The 25,464-nt window shown below is 43.6% G+C and overlaps 1 protein-coding gene across 1 annotated transcript; it reads right to left on the minus strand.

Moving 5' to 3' along the window:
* Positions 1–518: 518 nt before the first annotated feature.
* Lipg (lipase G, endothelial type) lies at positions 519–25,354 on the minus strand. The gene is made up of 10 exons (XM_004855128.3): positions 25,123–25,354; positions 22,027–22,208; positions 20,082–20,261; positions 18,684–18,795; positions 10,994–11,215; positions 8,669–8,911; positions 7,597–7,717; positions 6,449–6,667; positions 3,353–3,457; positions 519–1,343 (listed from the first exon to the last, which is right to left on the minus strand). The coding sequence occupies exons 1-10, from the start codon at positions 25,217–25,219 to the stop codon at positions 1,322–1,324; spliced, it is 1,503 nt and encodes a 500-aa protein (XP_004855185.2). The 5' UTR covers positions 25,220–25,354; the 3' UTR covers positions 519–1,321.
* Positions 25,355–25,464: the final 110 nt, after the last annotated feature.

Here is a 25,464-nt window from a genome sequence, read left to right on the forward strand (position 1 = left end):
TAATTCCAGGCATGTGACTGAATCTCACTAAGCCTCAATTTTGTAAAATAAAGACAATGACAGTGGCCCTGATCACCTCATTCTACTTAGGTCACATACATGAAAAGTATAAAAAGGTGTCATAGGTATCATGTTTATTAATTCAAATCCAGGTCTAGAATCAGAGGCTTTTCTAAGAAGTCCAACACAAAAAAGGTACTGGTCTGAAAACAAGATATTTCAGGGAAGAATTGAGCACTGTATCAAATCTTAGAGTTAGCTGTTGACAAGTGCTGGCTTATGCATAAATAGGTTTGTAGAACACATGTAATATCTTCTAGCTCCTAAAACAGAGATTTTGATCCAAAGCAATCATATCTAATAAGCAGCTACCATTGTGCTCTCAGTGTATGACATTCTTCTTGATATTCTGCTGGGGATTAAACATGTCACTTTTGGAGGAAATGGCACATGATCATTAAGAATAAATAGGTAATAGCCACCTAAAGCCACAAGGTTCCCGACTCCTGTAGCCTGTAGTTCCCCACCCCCTATACACCTGTCTTTACACACACACACACACACACACACACACACACATTCATCTCACATACTGGACGGGATTCTAGGAACCCCAAACCCTATTCAGGTTTCAAATGGTGAGGTTGAGTACTGTGTCTACTGCCACATGCTAACTAATTTTAGTGCTCAATAAATACGTGTTCAATCAAAATATGAATAATGGAAAAAAGAGAAAGCCAATGATGTGTGCTTCAGAGGGTGAGCTGGGGAGTAGGATGGAATGTCTAAGAGATGTAACTAGTATGGATCAAACCAGCCCATGGAAACTCCCATTGCAGGGCCTTGCACCAGCCTGATCTAATGGCCCCTCTCTGGGCCAGTGAGGTAACAGGTCTGCCATTCTGATACAAGTCAGCTCCCGAGGGAAAGACCACTCACTGATGCTCAAGTCAGGAGAAGCGGCCTTCCACGCAAAGCTGCCTCAGAGCCAGCATTCCCTGTCAGGCAAAGCCTGGGCTCAACCAGCAACCAGGAGACACACCAATGTTCACGGGGGAACCCTGAACATTTGCTGCTGGCACACAAATCTAGACTGAACTCCAGAGGTGTCATCAGAGATAGTTCATCTAGAGTGCACAGTTGTCCTGTCCACAGAAAAGCTGCAATCATCAGGGGACAAAGGTAGGCCCGGCAAGCAAGCTCCCAGGGGCTCCAGGATCAAGCTAAGAGGAGTCCTTCTTCCGGTGAGTTCTCAGCAGTAACTTTCCTCCACGTGTAGACAGCAGGGTTGAGATACATGCTGGCCAGGCTTCCCAGCCCCTCAGGCAAGCTCCACAGTGGGACTGAAAGGCACCAAATAACAGTGTGGCATTGATTAGCACACTCACCAGCAAACAGGCATACCTGTCTCGAGGTGTTCCATCTCCCCAGCTTCCGACACACTATGGGACTATTTCACTCACTTTCCTTTCAGAAGAAATGGACAGGCTCATGAAAGCTTCTTTCTCCTCCCCACAGCTTCACTCCAAGAAATGCCCCCTAAGAGCCCTCTCTGGCTCCCAAGTTGCATTGATCACAGAATATGCATTCATGTGTTTAGTACAACATGCACACACATGAACAATGCACACATGCAAGCATGAGAGCTGTCAAGGTGTTCTCTTTGCTTGAATCTAGAAACACAAGAGAGATGGTAGTGTGGCAGGAAGGGGGCAAAGCTGAATCAAGAGACCTGAATTCCAGTGTTAGCTATAGGAAGGAGCCACTGAACCACTCTGAACCTCAGTCTCCTCATTTGTGAGCAGCAGAGCAGCATGAAGGGCCGAGGAAGAAGACTGAGGTTGCTGCACATGCCTGAGGATGCCTGAGGATGCACAGCTTCAAGAGTTCATTCACTACTCAGACTCCTATTGTTTACTGTTCCTTGGGGACAGAGGGAAAGGGCAACTTGTTTTCTAAAAGAAACAACGTGACACAAGTCATATAGTTTCTAACTATTAGGAAGTTCTGGACCAGAAAAGAAGAATAAAATATTTAATTCCTCATTCCTTCCTGGATGTATCCAATCTCTGGTCTGAGGATCAATGAGGTTAATATATGTGGAAGCACTGTAAAAGGCCTGTACTTGAATACACAGAGATTTAAAATTAGGATAGCAGAAAACCATGCGCCTACACTAGACTGAGATCCTAAATTAGACAGACTGTCTTCATCTCCCATAAGTCTGTGATCACTGAACTTGAGGTTGCATTGATACTCCTACTCAGGAGCAGCTGCACATGCAACCTAGCCTGAGGGCTGGCAGACAGTCATAGAGGACCCCCAGGCATGAGTGCAGCTTCTTGATAATTGGTATCCAGATAGAGGTGAGGCAATTCGTCTGAGAGGGTGGATCCTCTGCACTCAAGAACACAGGCTTTAGAGTAGAATGACCTGCTTCCAATCCTCACTGTGCCATCCCCAGCTGGGGGACCTCAGGAGAGTGACTTCATGTCCCTGAGTCTCAGCTTCCTCACCTCTCCACAGGGATAACAGCACTGCCTCCTAGGGTTGATGGTAAACTGAGATGACTATGTCAGTCACTGAGTGCAGGGTGGTCACACACTAAGTGCTCAGTATATGGCAGCAGGATTATTATGCAATACCCTGGTTAAGAGAAGAGGGAAGGGGCAGGGACAGGAATGGCTGGGAGATGGTCTCCCTGCTCCTCAACAGGTGTTTAGGCTCAGAGGGCATGTGGCTGGTTCCCCTGGAGGAGCCCATTGCCTCACATGGTGAGCTGGGCCTCTTTGATCTGAAATCAAGGGATTCCAGCACAGTGCAGTGGATACTGGAGCAAGAAAACCTGCCTGACTCAGCTGTACACACGAGTACTCCTACTTCTCAAAAAGGGAGAATTAGACCTACTAACATCCACTCATGCCAACAGGATTCCAGAAAACCAGAAGAAAGGGAATATACTTTGTGCTTCTCTTTCTCTTCCCACCCCATTCCTCTGGTGCCCAGAATGAAGTGACAAAGGCTGGACCTTTGCATAGTACTGGTCACTACAGAGGAGATATCATGGACACCAACCTCGGGGGATTTAGTGACCAAAAAGACTCTTCCATGAGCAATAAACACCTACAGGGTGAGGCACAATAAGAGCAGAGGTAACAGTCTCATTCTTCAATACATTATATTTTCACCCATTTATATGCCTAGATCCTTCCAGTAAAAGGGCAGCTTCACATAGGAAGCGATGTTTTTCTCTTTTGTTCATGGTGTGTCCCTACTGCCCTCGTCCATGCCCAGCACATGCTAGGTGATCAGTCAAGATGCGTGAGTGGAACACAGAGAAAGTTCAGGTTACCTGGTTTCACCTTTCACTCGCCAACCATCCCGACACTTGTAAAACCAGAGCTCTTGGCCAGGAGAAAAGCTGTTGTTCTCTGGATCTTCTGCACAGAAAGTTAATCTAAGAAGGAAAAGACACCACTGATGTAGATCGAACTCTAGGGAGATCCAGGCATGGCTGTCACTCCCAGCTCGAGTCTTCAGAACTGCCCATTACTACTACAAGACTCCAAAGTACATATTGTATTGAAGGCTTCCATGATTTGGCCTCATGCAGACTTAAATCACACCTCTCCCACCTTCTTCCTTCTGTCTACCCAAAGACCACCTGCCTCTCCAGGCCATTGCCTCTTGGAAGTCTCCTGGACTGGCCCAGCCCCCATGAACCAAACCCTCCCTGGACCTCAACTTAGTAAATAGGGAATCCTTATATAAATGTTGCTTCTTAAATTGTCATTACTTCACATAACATGAAAGCATTACTGTACAAACAATGGCTTTACTGTTGTTCTGCTTAATATTTAAGTTTTTGCTACTTTTTTGTAGCTACAAATGGTACCGTGGCATATATAATAAAAAGTGGAATTTCTGGGTTATGGTATATGTATTCTCTAATCTGAGCAGGTATTATTAAATCCTTCTTCAAAGTAGATGGACTAGTTTTTAATCTTGGTTGTAGAGTAATAGTTCCCTTCTCCCTCTCCACCTCCATTAGGTGGGACATTTTCGTCATTCCGTTAGGTGTGAGTGGGACCCCTACTGCTGTGATTTGTGTTCATTTGCATTTCTTAGTTATGAGTGAGGTGGGTCATCTTTTTTTTCTTTTGCTTAAATTCTTTTTTTTTTTTTGGTACCGGGGATCAAACTCGGGACCTTACGCTTGCAAGGCAGTGCTTAAATTCTTTTATTGGTACATTTTAGGTATACAATAAATTTGCATTTATCTTTGGGGGCTTGTATCTGTACATAATATATCTTGGTTCTTATTTTTTCCCCATTACCTGTGCACCCCTCCACCCTTGGTAGGTTATCTTTTTAAGCATATGGGTGCTAAGGTCATTAGGGCTTCCTGAGAAAGATTCTTACACTACTGTGAATGTGGCTTTTGTCCTGCCTCAGCATCAGGATCAAGCACTACACATTACTGCCTATACAGTCATGCTAATCATATACCACTGAGGCTGCACAGGGCAGTCACAGTGTTCATGAAATGGTGTTTAGGCCTCTGATTCTTTCTTGTGATCTTGCCTATCCATTTTCTGAGTCTTTGTAACTTGCAGTTGAATTCCACTTGTTCTTATCAACGAACATTTATGGAACACCATACGTGAGGAGCCTTAAATTCTTTTTTTTTTTTTTTTTTGGTACCGGGGATCGAACTTGGGTCCTTGTGCTTGCCAGGCAGGCGGCAGAACCACTGAGCTAAATCCCCAACCCAGAACCTTAAATTCTTTCAGTCAAGAGCTTAGTAAGCTGGGCATGGTGGTAAATGCCTATAATCCCACCAGTCTCGGAGGCTGAGCGAGGAGGATCACAAATTTATACTTAGCCTGGGCAACTTAGCAACTTAGTGAGACCCTATCTCAAAATTTTATAAAGGGGTGGAAATGTAGCTCAGTGTGAAGGCCCTGGGCTCAATCCCCCATATGAAAAGGAAAAAAAGGAGTTGACAGTCTAGTGGAGAAGTCAACCATACACTAGATCTACATGTGTTGAATAAATTTCAGATGTTTTAAATGAAAAAGAAGCACCTTGTAAACGAGTATGTCCAAACATGGAAAATTCAGAAGCATCTAAAGCAATTATACACATTGTTTATGGATACAAACCAAAGTACTAATGGCATATAAACATGAAAGAAGGAAATATAATATCATTGGTTAATGTTGAAATATTCATTATCTTTGGTTTGAAAGGAGGAGAATAAGGCAGGGGAAGAGCACAAAGGGGATTCAACTATATAATGTTTTGCTTTTAAATTTTAAATTTTAGATTTTAGATTTCATATCTGAAATCAATATAGAAAACTGTGTATATCTGTTGTCTCTACAGTGATTAAATAGGTGTTATTATACTATATTTGAAGTATGTTATTAAAATCATCTTTCTGTTACCACACCCACAGGCAAAAGCTGCAGTTAAAAAGATACACAAGTATGTAGATCATTGGCTTGGTACTAATAACTCCCCTCTGATATCCCCTAGTTCATAGGTTTCTAGGCTAGAACTGCTCAGAGGAGGAATCCAAGGCTCCATTCACTCCCTTTTGCTGCCAAGATGAGCCACAGATGATGGATGCAAACAAGACAAGTGAAGAATTGTAGTAGGAAAATGCCAGGAAAGAAACAAGGGGGCTGGGAGTTGCTTCCTCCCATGCCAAGGCTATCAGTGGCCACTCCAGAGGTCAGCGGAAGGACATGGTTAAGAAGACCCTTTTCGCTTCACAAAGGTCTCCAGGACTCTGCTGGCTTTGAGCCCATCCAGGCTTCAATTTAGACAGAAGCCTGCTCAGAGAGTCAGGGCACAGTATCAGGGGCTGAGACATACAGGTCTGGATCTTTCACACTGGACTTGGGGTTCAAAGAGATGGGGAAGCTGCCAGCTGGCATGCCACAGAGGACTCTCTGTTACTTGAAGGTAGAGCCCTGGCCCAAGATCCCTGATTCAGAGCCTCTGAAAGAGAGACACAATAATGCTCAGAAAATAAGGTGTCAGCATAAACCAGAGCCCCTCGAAGACCTCCTATGTGGGACAAGATCCCCCAGTTTGCCCCACAGTAAACAGATCAACAAAGGAACCCTCTTAGAGGCTTGTCCAGAAAACTCTGTTCCTTTAAGCCAAATGGGGCTTGGCAAACAGAACAGGGGCTGAATTCCAGCCCCCTCCCTTGCCCACCCTGCCAGCCAAGGGACTGCAATCAGGGTTAAGATGCAAAGCAGTTAACAGAAACTTGATCTGAGAGTCATGATTCACTCACAGATGTTTGAGGTTTTGCCTGCACACCATGGCTAGACACAGAAGAGTGAGGGTGCATGCGAAGGAAAAAAGGTGGCTGAGACATGGCCTTCTGCTCACTACTTACATGAGCAGGAGAAGGGACAGGAGTACTTACTTCTGCTGGGTCTCCCCAGACTTGACACGAATGCGCCGGATATGTAGTTCCCGAGCAGAGCTGCTGGGTTGAGACAGGTAGCTACGAAGCTCCTTCCACAGGTTGTACCAGGACGGTGATGTCTTCTCCCATGTGAGTTTGATCTTCAAGAGGTCACCCAAGTCTTCCTCAGTGTAGACCAAGAAGGTGTTGGTGGCATTCAGCCCAATCTGCTCCACTCTACAAGGTGAGAGACAAGCTCTTCTCACTTCCCTGCACCTGGGAAGCTGCTACACTGTTTTGGATGACAGAGTAGAAGCACCTTTCCCACAAGGACTGGACAGAAACAGATGGGAGGTTCTTCCCCGCTTTGTGCCCTGTGCCCCACCCACAGGACCAAGGCAGGAGCTCATTTGTGCTCCACACTAACAGAGATAATTTTGCCTGCAGCACCCGAACTTCTTATCAAACCTATTCCTGGGCACCTCTCCAATACTTCTACTTTCCTGGGAGACAGGACCAAGAACAAGTAAAAATGAGAAAACACAAAGAAGTCCCAGCCACACACAGCAATATGCTATTCCTCTCAGCCCACAGGTGTTGGTCTCCTCAAATCCCAGTCCCTTCCTGCCTGTCCCTCTCATCTGGCACCTGGTGTGGTCTACCTCACCCCAGTTGTGAGTAAATGCAAGTCTAGTCGTCCAACTAGAGCCTGAAGTGAGTTACTTTGCTGATGTTTCTTTGAAATCCTGACATTACTTGGCAACGCACTCTGTCCCTGGTGGGGTACCCAATAAGTACTGTACACAGAGACTCCCAGGTACTCCTCCCACAGCCGATCATTTCAGAAGATCCCGATTCCCTAAAGCCTCAGGTGTCAGGCGTTGGCTGAAATGAAAGAGCAGTTTCTGACCAGCTGATCAGCAGTTTCTCACAATGCTGATTCATCCTAGGAGTGTCCCAGAAACATACTTGGTGGAGTACGGGCTTGCTGGAGAGCATCCAGCAGGAGAGAGAACGGGAGGCCAGTAGGAACTACTCAGTCCTTCCCCTGGGCCTCCCAACTTCACTCTTCTGCACTTCTCCCAAACCTCCTTTGCCTTCTCTCATTCTCAGACCAACTTGTTCTCTGTCCTAAACCAAAGTCACAAAAGAAACTCAAGACTTACATTTCCAAAGGCAGAACTGGGGAGTCCGCATTAGTACCATACAGGGTGACATAAAAGGTTGGCTCGATTTTCCCTCTGTTCTTGTAACTGAAGACATGGATTTTCATCTGATAGTGATACACTAAACAGACAGCAGGACAAAGGTGTTTATGAGGCCTGCTTCTCATATCAGGGTACCCTGCCCACACCAAATCACCCCGCACATTGAATTTTGGGTCCAGCCTAGCCTCTAGTCTTTCTCTGGTCTTGTTTTGTCCAATGGCCTAAGAGGAAAACAAAATAAGAATAGTTCTGAACTTGAGAGTTAGGAGATGTCTTGGGGACTTGGGCCTACCTACTTTCTACTTGTGTGACCCTGGATTAAAGACCAAGGTATTAACCTCTTTGAGCCTCAATCTCCTCATATATAAAATAATATCCACGAAACATTATGATTTTATAACATGTTATAAAAATGTAAGCTATTGGGGCCGGGGATTGTGCCTTGCAAGCACAAGGACCCAAGTTCGATCCCCAGTACCAAAAAAAAAAAGAAATGTAACCTATTATTTTGGTCCTCTGTTCATCCTCCTTCAGATTTGTTGCAGCCAAATGAGAAAACAAGTAGGAAATATCCTTGCAAAAATACCAGAAAAATTTTAAGATATTGACATTGTGATCATGAGGACATCACAGGAGTCCTTGTGATTGATTGACTGATTGATTGATCGACTGATTTTTATGATACTGGGGGCTTAACCCAAAGCCTTCACAATGAACTACACCCCCAGATCTTTTTATTTGTTTTATTTTTAGAGAGGATCTCATTAAGTCACTAAGTTGCCCAGGCTGGGCTCAAACTTGGAATTCTTCTGCCATAGCCTCCCAGAGTACTGGAATTACAGGCATGCACCACCATGCCATTAATTTTTAAAGAATAACTTTCCTAGGGCATACACAATGTAATCTGATTCATAGTAATTTGACATAACTGTGCTAGCCAGAGCTTGTGGTCTGGGATATGCCCTGTTCTACAGTAACATATTAAGAAGGAGGAGAAAAACTAAGGGCCACTCTGTGGCCTAAAGGTTACCTTTGAAAGGCATGCCTGCTCGGGTTTTTAGGTACATTTTGATGTTCCTCTTGTTTCTCATTTTCTTAGTGTTGTAGCCAATGCTATTACAACGATTCTTCCTGCAGCTAAGACAGATCCCCTTTTTGAAGCGTGTGGAGTCTGTGCACTGAAAGGCAAAGCTTGGCTTGTCCTCATTCACCAGGGAATCAACAAAGAGGTCTATGGCTCGTTCATGCTCACATTTTAACACCTCTGTGAATGCTGGGGAAGGAGACAGATGTCCAGGATGAGCCACTTTTTGATGATTACACCATTCAATTAATAATTACTATACACCTCATCAGCAGTAGCTACGTTTATTAAGGCTATGTTTTGTTTGTGTAATTATTAGTAAATGCCCAATGATATATTAGAACCCTATGAAGATATAAAATTTCAGAACATCCCAGCTACCTAATTTCACTTTCTTGGTGAGAAAACAGCACTAATACACAGAAATAAAGTGCTATCAGATACTTCTTATAAAAGTACTAAATAGAGTGATACAGATCTTTTGTGCAGTAGGAATCACTAAGCCCTTTCAAAGAAGTATGGTTATAAAATGCAGGAAATGCATCAAATACTAAAAAACATCTAGTCCAAGGCCCAGTAAAATATGGCTGGTAGGTTGGCTACTTATTTTTGTAAATAAAGTTTTATTGGAACATAACGTTTATTGGTTTATGTATTCTCCATGGTTGCTTTCATGTTACCCCCAAAAGAGTAGAGTAGTTAAACAGCAACTATGTGGCCTACAAAGACTATAGTATTTATTAATTGACTCTTTAAGAAAACACCAATACCATTCTAGTCCAGTCCCTTCAATTATATATTATGACCCAAAGATCCATAGGGGTAAGATAATTTGTTCAGGGTCATACACACACCTGATTGCAAAGCACATAGTTTGGATTTTTCTGACCCATAGTACATTATTTTTTCTTGCAACCAGAGGCTTAAGCTAATAATTTAAGAAGATCCTGGAAAGCTCATGAAACATTTGTTAAAGCCACTTCTACCCCTTCCTCATGGATATCATCAGCCCTAAAAATGTCATCTCAAAAAAAAACCCATAAAAAAATAAAAATAAAATAAATTTTAAAAATAAGCTGGATATGGTGGTGCACACCTATAATTCCAGCACCTTGGAAGTTGAGTCAAGAGGATCACCAGTAGTTTAAAGCCAGTCTGGGCTGCACAGTGAGTTCAAGGCCAGTCTGAACTGCATAGTTCAGTTCAGTTTTACCCTGTCTCATAAAAATGAATAATAAATAAATAATAAATAAATAAATAAATAAATTAAATACCATCGTCCAATAGACTAGGGCAGAGGTAAACTGCCCTTGCATGGGCTTCCAAGCTCTACAAGACTACTTGTATTTGTTTTTGTTGAATTTTTATTTGATTTATGGAGACAGGGTCTCACTATGAGGTTGGCTACTTGTATGTTAATCACACTGGAAGAGGGGAACAATCCTAATACCAAATGGCAGAGTGGGATATCCGAAAAGACAGAGCATCAAGAAAGAGAGAGCTGGCTGGGGCCAAGACTTGGGAAATGCTACCTGCATCCAAAGCTATGAAAGAATGGGAAAACCACAAAGGGATCAGTCACTGGGCCACACAGCAGTTTCAAAAGCAAAGACTTCAGCCTAAGTCTAAGAATAAGCTCAGACATTCAGTAGATAAATTATAAGTAAATAGAAAAAGCATCTTGGTTTTATATCTTTAAAATATTATCAAAAATTAAAATACAGTGTTATATCCATACTACAGAATATTATACAGGCTATAAAAAGAATAAGGTTTAGTAAATCTACCTACTCTGATGATTAAGAATCTCCATAATATATTATGGCTAAGCAAAGAAAATTGCAGAACAATGTGGTTTGCAGAAAAATAATTACACACACATCAATTTGCAAAGAAAAAAACTAGAAAGATACATATAAAAATGTTCATATTGGCTGCCACTAAAGAGTAAAAGAAGGAGAGGGAGTGAAGGGAGATTTTTACTTTTTGCTTTATACAATTCTATATCACTTGATTGTTTTTTCAATAAATATGTATGTCATAAAAAGATATTAATCAATAACAACTATGACCTTGATGCATGAGAAAGGAGATGGGCAACTGTTAACAGGTGTGTGGGATGATGCAAAACATTACACACAATGTTGGGGCCACTGTGGCAGGAGGTGAGAATGACGAAATGAATTGTGTCGAGAGCACTAGCAGCTCTGGCTGACTTAGAAGGACATGAGATAACTGATTCCAACACAAAGCAGAAAATAAAGAACTCACTTCCATATGCAATCGATCCCAAGACATTATCGAATTCACAGCCTGGCTGGAAGTCACCACCATTGGGGTAGATGTCAATGTGGCCCACAGGCATCTTAATCCCAATACTCAAGCCAAAGGACCGTGTGTAGGTGTGCAGGACGTCCACAAAGTCTGCATCATCAGGAGACAGCCTCTTGTCGATGTCCACCCCTTCAAACATGGGCCCAGCAGGATCCAGACCTACAGCAGGAGGGACCAAGATAGACTATGTCAGGTGCACCAAGTTAGTGAGCCCTGAGTTACAGACAAACCCAAGCTTACAGGATAAAGATGCCCTCTGAGACCAGCACCATGAGTCTAGACACCAAAGGCACAGAAGAAAATAAGGAGCCTATTTCCAGATATGCTTGACCCAAGGCACAAACATGGAGATTAAATCCTACTGTTGCACAACTGTCACTTCCTTCAGAAGCCTCCATATATCCTGAAGCCTCAGCCAATCCAGTAAACTAGCCAGAAGTCCACATAGGCACCAGCTCTGAAGAGCCATAGGTGTCAAAACTGGAGCAGTTCTAGAAAGAACTTGATGTGCCTGAACCTAAGCCATTCATACTAGTGATCTGTACTGGGAGCCATCCATAGTTCTAACTTCAGCAGAATTTTCACAGAATAACTAAGCTGCCTACATCCTTCTGGAAGAACTCAATCTCCCCAAACTGGGCTATTTGTATTGGGACTTATTTTTCCCCCTTAGTTAGGAGCCAAGTTCAGGGATGGAAAGATGAATGGGTACTCCAGTACCCCCAGTACAGTGAGAATCCAAATACCATACCTCCAGAATCTTCTATTTTGTAGCCACAATTAGAAATATTTTGCCTCCAAAATTTTACAATAGAAGGCAAACAGCACTGGTTCTCATATTTGAAAACAGTACCTTAAAGATTGTTAAAAATTTGGATTCCACCATGTAGCTAAGGGAACTCTGACAGATAAATGGATGAAAAAAATGTGGCATATATGTATATATATATGAATATTACTCAGTCATAAAGAATGAAATCATGTCATTTGCAGGAAAATGGATGAAAAAAAAGAACCATAATATTAAGTGAAATAAGTCTGATGCAGAAAGTTAAACATCACATGATTTCTCTTATATGAAAAACCTAAAATACAAATAAAGAATAGGAAAAAGGAGAGATGGTAATAAACAAAAAGTCAGACATTTTGGAATGAGGAAGGGGAATAGGAGGAGGAGGAAGGGCTGGAGAGGGGGAAGGAATAAAAAATGATCAAGATATGTTATATACATGTACTAACTGCCCCAAACAAAGTAACTATTATGTATTGCAAACACACTGTAATAAAAAGTGTAAAAAGAAACTCTGGAAGGATATACAAACAAACAGTTATCCATGTGCAGATTCAGTGGGGAGCTGGTGGGGAAGGGAACTGGGCAGATAGCTACAACAGTAAGAGAGACTTTACCCCATCTTCTGATTCTGGACCACATGAATCCAGAACTGTTTTTTTTTTAACTGCAAAATGTCAAATGGAGACTTCCAACTCCCTGACCTCCTAGAGATTCCAATGGGTAGGTCTGTCATAAATTCAGAAATATACACTGATTCCTCAAGTGATCCTAAAAGTTGATGGTCTGTGGACCAGATACTGAAAACCTTCCCTGTGCCTAGTATCATCTATGAAATGGAACCTGAATGCCTTAATTCATACTGTCCATATGAGATATTAAGAGATTAAGTACTTGTTCATAGTACCTACTATTACCAAGCCCAGGTGATTATGAAAAATGCATTTGTTTCAACCAGAAAGGCTCTTTGCCAAACAGAGACACAGACAGGCCCTGGAGAAAGTTAAATGAGATGTGTGGCAGAGGAAAGGCACTCTGTTTAGTCTAGAATAGTGGTTTTCCCACTGGGGTGATTTTGTCCTTTTCTCCCAGGGGACATTTGGTGATGTCTGGAGACATTTTTGGTTATCACAATTGTAAGGAGGAGAGCTATTAGCTTCTTGTGGGAACAAGTCGGAGATACAGCGAAACTCCATTGCACAAGACAGTGCCACACACACAGGCATGCACAACAGAGCACTGCCTGGCTCCACATGTAGAAGTACCTTAGCTCGTCTAGAAGCACCAAGGCTGGAGGAGAGGCAACCAAGAACAAGTCCCCAAAAGAGGAGATGGGCAGCAGAGTCTGCTCATCAGACAGACCCAGCATAAAGAACCAGGGTGTACACAGTGAAGCTTGAGAGGGTAACCCTAGGATATTATAGTGAAAGGTGGAGCTACTCTCTCAAGCAAATAGTCAACTGTTTCACCATTACTCATGAGAACTGGTCAAGGTTGAAACTGGAGTTTCCCAAAGAGGTTTAGGTGATTTTATGTGTAAGTAAGGTAAAAAGAAGCCCAGACTACTGAGGGACTCATCCTTAGCCCAGAACCCAAAAGAATGATAGCACAAAAACAATAGCCTTCCAGAACAGCCCACAGTGACCCATTTTGTGGCTGGAAGGACCACAGTACTGACACAAGCAACCTCTCCCTGCCTCTTGCTACATGCACTGGATCACGGAATAAATAGAGGAACGTTCTGCTTTGCAACCAATACAAGAGAGAGGCTCTTTGGTCCCCACCAGACATCCAGTGCCATGGAAACCAAGCTGCACTGGTGGAATGCAGGCAGCTGATGTGGCCTCACAGGCCAACGGAGGGGCAGGCGGAGCCTTCACCTACCAGACTGAGCCAGCCTCCCAGCTCTGACTGTCCCTGACACATACTGTGGCCCACACCTCAGTGCAATACAGTTTACTTTTTAAACTAGGAATGGGAGGAACAACTCACATCCTCCAAAAAAGGAGAGGATAGAGAACCGCACTTTCTCCATTCAGTCACAGACTGCTCCGCAGGTGCTCTGAACAGCAGAGGTAACACACACACACACACACACACACACTCACACACACACACACACACACACACACAAGAACTCTCAGGGGGTCACCGCATCTTTACAGCTATATTACCTCTACCTCCACAGAGAGGCAGCATGGTTTACTGGTTGGGTGCCAACTCTGGAATCTCACAGCCTGGATTTGAATTCCAGATCTGCTACTAATAGGATGCAAGATATTGGGCCTGTTATTTAATTCCTGAGGCCTATTTTCCCCACCTGTAAAAGGTGCAGGTTTCCTATGCGGCTCAGGATAGCGCGCAGTACCTTGCCACTTACCTGTCAAATAAGTACACTGGAACTACTTGATGTAAGACAACAACTAGCCTAGAGCCTAGACAGAGCAGATGCTTAATTCATATTTCCTAAATAAATTAATTTGCTTGCTTATTTGTTTATAACTAGACACATGTTCAGTTAGAAATATAGGACACCTTCCTCAATATACCGGATAGAGAGAGGGTAAATATAAGGATACAGAGACGGTAAAACCCCAGCAAACCCCTGACCACACCCTCTGGCTCAAGCAAGATCGGGGTTCAGGTATGCCCTCGAAGGCCTGGAGTCTCTGCACAGTGGCATCACCAGCCTGAACATCCTATTTGAGCTGTAGTCTCTGACCTTTCACTAGTTGGAACCACTGGTTCACAAGCCCAAAATAAATCTACCACTGAGAGAAGAAGAGGAGAGACCACTTCCCATCAGACAGGCACAGCCACTTGGAACAGGTAAGCCAAACACCCTCTGAGGAGCTGCAGGCTAACTGGACAGAGGCACAGCCCCTGCTCACAGAGAGGCAGAGGGAATGGCTGTGTCTGGGACATGCAGGCCTGCTCCATGCAACACTGATTAGCATTCTGCCGGCTCCCTGGCCAGCCACAGACGAAAAGCCCTCATCTCAGCAGCTGCCACCTAAACAAGCAGGTAGAAGTGAACTCCTTCACCAGCCCTGGCTCATTTCCAGACTTAGAAAGAGAGAAAGGCAAGATCTGTAGTTTGTCCTTGTTGCCAAGGACACTCTGGGCCTTGACTCTGGTGGGGGCCTTGTGAATGCTGCAGTTTGAACCCATCTGGCTGGCTCTTTCAACGGCTGGGCAGAGGTGCTCACATGGTAGAACCCAGTGTGGTTTCAGGTAGAATTCCTCTGCCCCAGCAGTGGGTTAATGAGCAGTCAGGGGTGGCCACACAATTACAGCCCACTTTGGACAGCTCACAACCTACCATCTTGGAAATCACAAATTAAGCTCTCAGGCTCTGCAGAATGGAATCACTGGATCTAAAGAAACGTGTAAGCGTAAGTCTGTGTGTGATCACCTACATATTAGATTTAAGCCCAGAAATAGCAATGGAGGGAGGACAATACATCCTCAAAACTGTACTTTTTGAAAACCTACCCTACAATCTTGCTGCCAAAACCTGAAATTTTACCTTTACTAAATCATTCTTTATCTTAAGATTCCTTTCTACCTGAGTTCTGTTTGAAAAGACATTGACTGTATTAAATGACTGTAGGAAAAGACATTGATCAGCTCTTTCCTCCTTAGGTGATCATCTGCTATGGTTTGAATGTGTCTCCCAAAAGTCCATGTGTTGGAAACTTAATCCCCAAATTCATATGTTAACAGTATTTGGAGGTTGGGCCTCTGGGAAGCAATTAGGATAAGATAATGTCATCAATGTGAGAACCTCATGATGATACTATTGGCTTTATAAGCAAGTGACCACACTAGCACACTTGTTCTGTCTGGCCATGTTGAGAGACAAAACCACCCTCTGTATGGAATTGGGCAACTATGGATTAACTGTTATTAGGCAACTATGGGTTAACTAGGTGACTATGCTCTTTGTGGAATGTACCTGAGTAACCATCACAACTTCTGTAATCGATCGCCAAAGGAGCATAATGGACTCAGAAAGTCCTGCCAGAACTCTTTGCTCCCCCAACCCCACTGCTCTGCTTTGTATAAATCCTCCTTGTTATATTCACAGGGAAACTCCAAAGAAAATAAGCCTCGTGGATGTAAAAGGAAGTATATAAAGAACAAACTTCTTTTCAGGACTCTCGAGATTGACATGAGTCACTCCTTGAGCCGCCGGCATTATTAAAGCCATTTTTTGCTCCTAATTCCATGTTTCAGTTCTCTGTCCAGGATGCCGCTAAAGTTTCCTGCTGCAATGTGATGCCCTTCACCATGTTATTATGAAGCAAGAAGGCCCTCACCAGATGGCAGGAAGCTAAGTAAACCTCTGTTCTTTATAAATTACCCAGTCTGTGCAATTTAGTTATAGCAACGGAAAAGTCTAAGACATAATCCTTAGTATCTTGGAGGTGAGGGGGAAGTTGGAAAGGAATACATATAAAAGAATGCTGGAAGGAGAAAAAAGATCAGGGCAACAAATTTACCTTAATTTTCATGTAGAGGAAGCTCTGTGTATCTAATGGGGCACCAAAATGGAAAAGCAATGTTTTGTATTTTTCACAATTATTAAATGATTTAATCCAGAATCTAGAATCTCATATTAAAAGTTCACTGAGGAGGAAAGATAGCCTCTTTAATAAATGGTGCAGGAGAAACTGGGTTTCAACTTGCCAAAGATTAAAACTAGACCTATATCTCCCTCACCATGCACTAAACTAAAATCAAAATGGATTAAAGATCTAAATATTAAAACAGAAATGCTGAACCGGCTGGAACAGAGGTTAGGTAGAACTCTTGAAGACATTGGTGTAGGAAAAGATTTTATGAACAAAATCTCAGTTGCCCATGAACTAGCACAAACAATCAACAAGTGGGATCTCTTCTTATTAAAAAGCTTCTGCACAGCAAGAGAAACCACCAACAGTGTAAAGAGACAACCCACAATGTGGGAAAAAATTTTCACCTGCTGTTCCTCAGACAAAGGTCTACTATCTCAAATCTATCAAGAACTTTAAAAAATCAGACCTCCCAAATTTAAAGAACTAATTCAAAAATGGGGACCTGAAATAAACAGACATTTCTCAGACAAAGAAGTAGAAAGAGCAAATAAACATATGAAAAAATGTTCAACATCACTGGTCATTAGAGAGATGCAAATGAAAACAACACTGAGATTCCACCTCACCCCAGAAAGAATGGCTGCTTTCATGAAATCAACCAATAACAAATGCTGGTGGGGCTGTGGGGAAAGAGGAACACTGCTTCACTGCTGGTGGGAGTGTAGCCTGGTGCAACCACTGTGGAAATCAGTATGGAGATACCTCAAAGAACTAGGACTGGAAGTCCCATTTGACCCAGCTATTCCCCTGCTGGGTATCTTCCCCAAAGTATTAAAAGAATCATATCACAGTGATATATGTGCACCCATGTTCATAGTGGCACAATTTCTAATAGCTAAAACTTGGAAGCAGACCAACTGCCCATCAACTGGAGACTGGATAAAGAAAATGTGGGGTTTTTATAAAAAGGAGTACTACTCAGCCATAAAAAATGAGAAATTAGAGACATTTATAGCTAAATGGGTGCACATTGAGGCAATACTCTTAAGTGAAATAAATAGGACACACGTGGAAATATCAAATAGTTTCTCTAGTATGAGAAACTGAAAGTGTAAATAAGGACTAAAATAAAATAAGGGGCAAAGGGGAAGGGGAAGTGGGAGGGGTAGGGGAAAGGAAAGAAGGGAATGGAATTAATATGAGAAAATGAAAAAATGGAAATAAAATCTTTGTAAATAGGGAGGGATAGAGGGGTTAAAGGGAGAGCAGAGGAATGGGGGAAAAATAAGAACCAAGAGAGACTATGTAAAGGTGCAAATTTGCAATGATGAATGCCATTATATTGTATACCTAAAATGTACCAATAAAATTAATTTTAAAAAAAGTTCACTGAGATGCAGTTTTCTAGATGGAAAACTCAATTTTCTAATGACCATCTGAGTACTAATATCTGAAAAGTCTCTCTAATTACAAAGTTTAACCATTTATTCTAAATAGGTAGCTGTCATTAACAAATATGCTCATTTACATTAAAAAGAAGCTATTGCTGATTGAAATAGAAATCAGAGAGAGGCAGAATTCAAACTAGGATCTATCATTCATTCTTTTCCTTTAAATCACTGGAGTATCATAGGCAGAGATCTGAACACCCAGAAGCTTAGAGGCCTGGGCTGTGTCCTGGCTTCTGCATTTTTTTCTTTTTTTTTTTTGAGATAGCATCTAGTTCAGGCTTGCTTTGAGGTCATTATGTAGCCTAGGCTGACCTCGAACTGTGATCGTCCTGCCTCAGTCTCCCAGTGCTGGGATTATAGGGGTGTGCCACTATGCCTCGATAACTTCTGCCTTTTAGTTCTTAGCTTTTTTCACCTGGACAAGCTGCTTCACCTCTGACTGTTTTCTCACATGATGGACTAGACCAGTGGTTTGCAAACTGTGTTTCCTGCTGTTTCCTGAGACTCCTCTGAGGAATCCGAAGGCTTAAATGGAAAGGCTAAGACAACCTATATCTACCCACCCAGCTTCAATCAGAACAGCCCCACCTATCTAGCTCATATTTTGAGATCTCATACAAGTTCAATTCAAAAAGGGTTCTGTGACCAAAAAAGAATATTTGAAAAGCTCTGGATGTTCTCCAAGTTCCTTCCAAAGCTAGCCATCTATGACTCACTCAAGCTTCCTCATTTGGGAGCAGAACAACCAGACTGAAAAGAGGCAGGGAGTAAGGGTCACACCTGGTGGTGGTGAAAGCAGAGCTTACCTGTGATTCTGCCCACTGTTCCTTTCACAAAGTTGCCAGCATACCCAGCTACATGTGCTCCAAGGCTGTAGCCAATCAAGTGAACATTCTCTAGAGAAAAACCATCCTTTTCCTGTAGAAAGTTACCAAAGCATGTGAGGTGAAGAACATGGTCCTGAGTCCCCAAAGCCACCAATAGTTTAACAAATCCATCAAACTGAGGAGAAGCCACAGGCACAGAGATTCCCTCAGAGATTGCTGGTCACTCAAGATGCATGGCTTTCAGCCAGGGATGGAAGGTCAAAAGGACTTGTGACACTGCAAATTCCAAGAGGGCAGGAAGGAGGATGTGATTACAAGCTGCATGCCTGACCATTCCTCACATGTTTATCTACATGTTTTCCATTCTTTTGGGCAGCATCTAGGGGGCAAAGGGGCAGACGTCAAAGACATCCTACTCATTGGAGACCAAAGTGCTAGCCATAGCCTGCAACACCTCAATCCTTGCCTGCTCTCTTAGGCCTTGTGCTTCAACCTGGCCCCAGAAGCTGCTGACCTCCTTACCATAAGCCCATCTGGAAGCCCTGAGTTGCACGAAATCTCTTTCCAAAGAATTCAGCTTGTGGGAAGTAAAAAAGTGGGGCCTTGAACCCATGGCTCAAGAACCAAACTCTACAAAACAACAGGCAGAGCCTGGGATTTAGTTCAGTGGTTCCGCCACCTGCCCCGCTAGTGAAAGGTCCCGAGTTCGATCCCCAGTACAAAAACAAAAACAAAAACAGGCAAAGCAGAGAGGACCTGCTCAAGAACCCTGCCCAGAACTCATCATATTCCATGGGTAAAAGGAAGTCAGGCTAGAAGTGCCCAGATCCTAGAGGCATTATGCCAGTATATCTCTGCCTCTCTTCCCCCGGTGAAGTCCACTGGTCTCAGGCAAATTATTAACTTATAAAAAGTAAATACACAATCTTAAGACCTGTTTTGCACATTTAATATTTTAAAGAAGGTAACAGGCTTCCTGTGTTTGATCCAACCTCCTTCCCACCCTTAGTATGGTTCAGAAGCAAGAGCAAACTTCAAAAGATATTGAAGATTACAAGCCTGTCCTGGCTCCTGGCCACCCTGACCAACCTAAGGACATCAGCTTCTAAGATCAGCAAGTAACTAGCAATAAGGCAAATTTTCTTACAGCAAATAAAGTAAAAATTCAGAGATCTATTAATTACTAAAAGGTTCCCTAAAAGTCCCAGCTTTCAAGTATTTCAAGTAAGACTTAATTCAGAAAAAAATTTTAATTCTAAGGATTTTTGTCAAGAGTTTGGAAGTTCACAATAACACGTGTGGCCTATATTTCCCAAGGACATTGGAGTTTAAGATCCTGCTTCTGAGTGGAGATGACCCCCTTTCATTCCCAGTTACCTGCAGCCAGTCAAGCATCCTTGCCACACTGTGCCCCGCTACCCTAGAGTTATTGACGGCATCTCTGTACAGCTGTTGAGCCAGGGGTAGCCAGTCCACCACCACTACATTGGCATCTTTCTCTCTTGTCTGGAGGGCTGACACAAGTGTGTGTAGCCAGTTATGAACCATACCACCCATCTGCAAAGAAAACAGGAAACAAAAAAAAAATTCTTCTCTGAACTTTGAAATGCTAATGAATACAGTAAGTCCTCAATTTATGAACAAATTCCATGCCAGGAGAACATTCATAAGTCAGATACAAATAAGTCTTACACAGTACACCTGTGAAAGGTCACAACTCAAATATCCATAAGTCTGGGACTTAACGTATAAAATCTCATCCCATAACCCTCATCCCATCTGACTTTAAAATCTTCAGAGCACGTGATCAGGAAGCAAACATTTTCACATGAGCAGGGCCACTCAGAGACAGAATTGCTACATGAGCATTTTCTTCCATTGCTCTTCACACCTCCAGTTTTTGCCATCAAAATTTTCATAGCTGGTGACCTATGCTATTGCCCTGCTGTCTAGGAGATATGTGTTGGCAGTGATGCTGGCATGACGTTAGTTGAGTCCCTGCTACAATCAGGCAAGTGGCTTGGTTCATCCTTCAAAGGCAGCTGGGAAGGGTTGCCCTGGAGAATCAGCTCCTCCCTTAGAGATGCAGGGAGATGCTGTTTCCTAGGCAAATACACAGTTAACAAATGACCCCTTCCCACAGCCCATCTCTGCCAACCCTTTTGACCCTAGAGCTGGGAAAATCCATTCCTGGAATCCCAAATCAGAACTCAGGACACATTTTCCCACAGAAACAAAGTTATAAATGGTGACTAGGACCAGCTGTAAACCTATCTACAAGTACATTATCAAATAAATAGATTTTCTGTGCTTTGGCTGGGAACCCAAACACTATTTACAATCTTTCTTCTATGGGAAACTGCTGTTCCAAGTTCCAAACACATTACAAAGGAACTTTCTGGAATACAACCCATTGTAAGTTGCAGGCAGTTTGTATTTGCATTTTGACAGAGGGGCCTTAAAAAGATTCAAATGCATGATTCCAGTTGCAGGTTGTGGGATGAGGACCCAGGACAGGCCCTTAATCATTCCCTTCGTCACATTAAGTAGGTAAGCACCTCCCCTCCCCATACCACCCCCCAATCCCAAATGTTAGTGATAGACCTAAAGACCCAGAAAGAATGTAACAGATATGAATTTCTCATCATTAAGAGGAAGAATGTCCCCACTCAATTAGCCAGGGCAGAAACCTGCTCACTTAATAGGGCCATTTTCCTAGAGACTGTCATTATATGAATGAATAAATCCCTTGCTGGTCAAGAATTTCTGAAGCTGAGTGCTAAAGCCCTTTTTTGTTAAAGTTTGTCATGGGACTTTCAATGGGAATTGCTCAGCTAGGGCAAATAAAGAGCCCCAGTGCCTTTAAACGGGGCCATCTCTATGCAAACAGGAGGGCACCATGCCAACAGCAGACAGACACCAGGGCCAGCTGGTCCCTCACAGATTCTCAGAGCCAGTCAAGTTGCTTCAGTGCAGCTCAGCTCTTAAGGCAGGATGGCCCCCTCCAGGCACTGGCTGACCAATGTAATTAAGTATAATTAGAGAGCCCTTCAGAGCCAGTGGAGCTAGGCTGCTGCCCTCAGGAGAGCCACTTTCTGAAAGCCTGTTGTGTGCCAGCACTAAATACCACCCTGCTGGAGTCCAGATTGCCATCTCAGCGAAGCCCCCATTACATCCTTCACAGCTGTCTGAAATACAAGCAGCCCACAAGGAAAGGGGAGAAAGGCTTTGGAATCTGGGAGCACCAGTATTCTTTTTAATTGATCAAAATAAAGGGAACCAAATTTGTGTAAAGCCACAGAGCTCCCTCCCCGGGATTCACCGTCCATCCATGAATGATGAAAAAGGTTTTGGCTGTCATGTTGAAGCTACAGTCTTCTAATTGCTGGTTGTGGCCAACGGAGAGGTAGCATCCTTCATGCTCTGGGTCCTTAGAGGTCCGGAGGTTAAAATGCACAGAGGGTTTGGCTGCAGCCTTTACCTCCCTGGATTTGTGAAGCTCATCTGGAGAGAAAGAACAGAACGTGGATGCTAGGGCATGGATAGGGCAATGAGAGGTCTAGTTCTAGTCCAGTCTTGAGCAAATTACTTAACCATCTGAGTTCCAGTTTTTACACCTGCTGAATGTTCCCTCTTTACCCTCTGGGAAAATTGTGAAGATATTATAAAAGGGATATCACATGTATACTCAATAAATATTAATTAGTCACTTGTATTAATTACTATGACTCTGAAATAGGCACATCTGTTACTTTTCTCTATCCATCCTTACCAAAACAACTTCTTCTTTCCCTCAGGTTCCTACTTTTAGTGCATGGGTCTTCAATTCTTTTCTCAAAAAGCCTAGGACCAGCTGAGTCTCTTAAGTTTTCTTTTTTCTTTTTTTTTTTTTTTTTTTGGTACCGGGGATCGAACTCGGGTCCTTGTGCTTGCGCAGCAGGTGATGAAACCACTGAGCTAAATCCCCAGCTGGCTGAGTCTCTTAATTCAGAAACTGTCATATTTTAGAAAGGCATTACAAGAACATACACTGTATATTATATAACACTTCCCATGGGGCCTGGGGTATTCCCCACAAATCAAATACACTAATATTTCTGCAGAGAAATACAGGATTACTCACGCTCAAGGGCAAAAATGAAAAGATTAGGAATAGATTATTGCTACCTCAGGTCAGATTTTGCTCTCAAATGAGTTCAGATGAGGTAAGGCCAGGTCTTGCTGACAAACAAGTTCCCAACCAATTTTCCAATTTTGAGAGATTCTGGATTTTGCAACTTCAGATAAGAGGCTGTTGACCCATTCTTTATACAATGGGCATTCCCTGGTGTTTCCATCTTGCTTCTAGCGCTTTTTTCAAGAATCTCATGCATCCTCAGGGTCCTTTGCAATGCTGACAGGCACGAGGAATTCACCCAGTTTGTTGCATGAATGTTTGAAGTGTGATGAAACTCCTTAGAGAAGCAAAGCTGCCCCTTCCACTTCCGCTGCTCACACACAATGCTACCAAGGAGATGGCCTTGCTCCAAAAGCTCAGCCTATGTCAATGATGGTCCCTATGATTGTATGACACTAAGCAGGCACTGTCATTGCCACACTATTTCAGATAGTTACTAATGGACCCCTGCTAGCACTCTCTCAGCCATCCTGGTAAATATTACCAGATGACAGGCTAGCTAGAGAGAGCATCAAACTCTCTGGTCACCCAGCGGTCAGGGAGATACCAAGTGACCACAGCAAGAACTTAATTTACCCCAGAGTTGAGAAGCAAAAGGAATCATGGAAAGAGCAATCATAGTTGTGGAGAAGGTGGTGATAAATAGAGGTGGAAGGAACAAAGGGCAGGTAGGGAATGGACCGGATAGATGTAAGAAGGAGTAGGTTCCAGAAAATGCTGCTAAATATACATGAGCAGAACTCAGGTTAACTGTCATCAAAGTAATGTACAAAAGTCCCAATGGCAGAAATTTGAACCATGGCAATAAGTACTCCAACAGCTTCCGAATTTCCACCTGGGAGAAGAGAAGGAAGCCTAGGGCAAAAGAGGTCTGCTGGTCTCCCGAGACAGACATGTGAACAAAACCACACATGAACAAACAAATTCTAGCCTGGCTTCAGGCTTGTTCTGACCTCACAGTTCTCTACCTTCATTCCTGCTACTCTGGGACTGGGTCGCTTTACCTGAGGGCTTCCTAACTATTCTTCACCCAGATGTCCTTGAGGTTCCTCTTTCGTGTCCTTGTGCTCCATGTTCAAGGGACAAGTTCACAGGAAGACCTTCCTGACCACATAATAGGACCCCCACACCACTCCCCCAGGCACAGGACTGCACACTTTCCTCCTCTGCTTTTCCTCCATGAGCCTAAGCACCACTTTTGTATTTTCACTAATTCACTGTCATCGTTGTGCCATAAGGGCAGGGACTGTCATCCATTCTGACCCCTGCTGTCTCCTCCACTCCTGGAAGAGTGCCTGCCACGAGGGAGAAATGCAACGAATACTTTTTGAATGAATGACATGACCCACAAATGTGCAGAAGCATAGAACACAGAAGTTGGAAGGACCTTTAGCAGTTTTTCAGGGAAGAAACAAGAGATATGACACATTTTAGGTCATGCTTCTAGTCAGCACTAGAGTTGGAAACACATTTAGTAAAGTAAGGCTTTCTCATTCATTCAAATGATTTCTCCCACAAGGACTTACACTGACTTTTGCCTCAACATCTGCAAACAAGGCTTAAGGATTGGGACCGGTTTTAAGGGTTCCCCCACTCTCTACTGCTTAACCAGCTGGGTCTAGGTGATCCTGCCCTCACTCCACCAGGCAGGCAGCCTCTAGTGGGGAAAAAACGCTATCAGGAAGAAGGAGAAGAGGAAGGAAGGAAGGGTGCTGGAGGGAAAAGAGAGTGACAGTCTGGAGCAGGGCCCTCAATAGAAGTTTCTCTGCCCAAATTACTCACCAGACGGCCCCTGTAAGCACTAATCAAACCAGAGCCAGCTCTCCTGCTCCCCCTGAACTTTCAAAAACACCTACCCAAAGTTAAAAGGGGGAGTGCCAGAGAGAAGGCAGAGCTCTTTCTAACAAACTTCTTGCCCCTACCTTCCAAAAGAGCTGCTGACAGACAAGTCCGCTGGCTGGACAGCAACGAATAGAGGAGCCATAAATGGAACGCGAGAGGGAAAGAGGCAAGGCAGGAGGCAGCGCATCCTGCCCAGCTATCGCCTCCCCTCCCGGGTGACTCCTAGGGATGCCTTTATCGGAAGCGCTGAGGAACAAGGGGCCTCCGAGGCTGAGGCGGAGGAGAGAACAGACTGCGCAATGGGAAAGGAAGAGGATTTCGCAGGAACAGAGTCGGCAAGACAGAGGGGGCCTAGCACAGAAAAGTTGGGGTGGGTAAATAAAAATAAATGCACATTACCTTCCAGCTGTCCCTCGGGACCAAAGGGTGTGGAGTTTCCTGCCGCAAAGCAACAAAAGATGCTCCAGAAGAAGAGCAGAAGAACGGTGTTTCTCATCCTTCTCCCCTTCTCCGCCACGCCCCCTCCTCTGAATCAGGGATTTAAAAAAAAAGCCACTACCACTTTCCGAGCTGGTACACCTCAAAGGTGAGGAGCCTCACAGCCAGATGATGGACTGGACAGCTGGAGGAGAGGGTGGAAATTGCAACCCTGGCTGCTCTGACGGCGAGGCTGAGGGAAGGGCGGTTGTGGGAGGGCTTGCAGCAGAGCCAGACCCACCCCTCGCCCTGGGCCGCTGGGAA

This window comes from Heterocephalus glaber, unplaced genomic scaffold (genome assembly GCF_053883595.1).
Source record: "Heterocephalus glaber isolate CG9 unplaced genomic scaffold, H.glaber_assembly_v1.0 deba00000331, whole genome shotgun sequence".
Taxonomy (NCBI): domain Eukaryota; kingdom Metazoa; phylum Chordata; class Mammalia; order Rodentia; family Bathyergidae; genus Heterocephalus; species Heterocephalus glaber.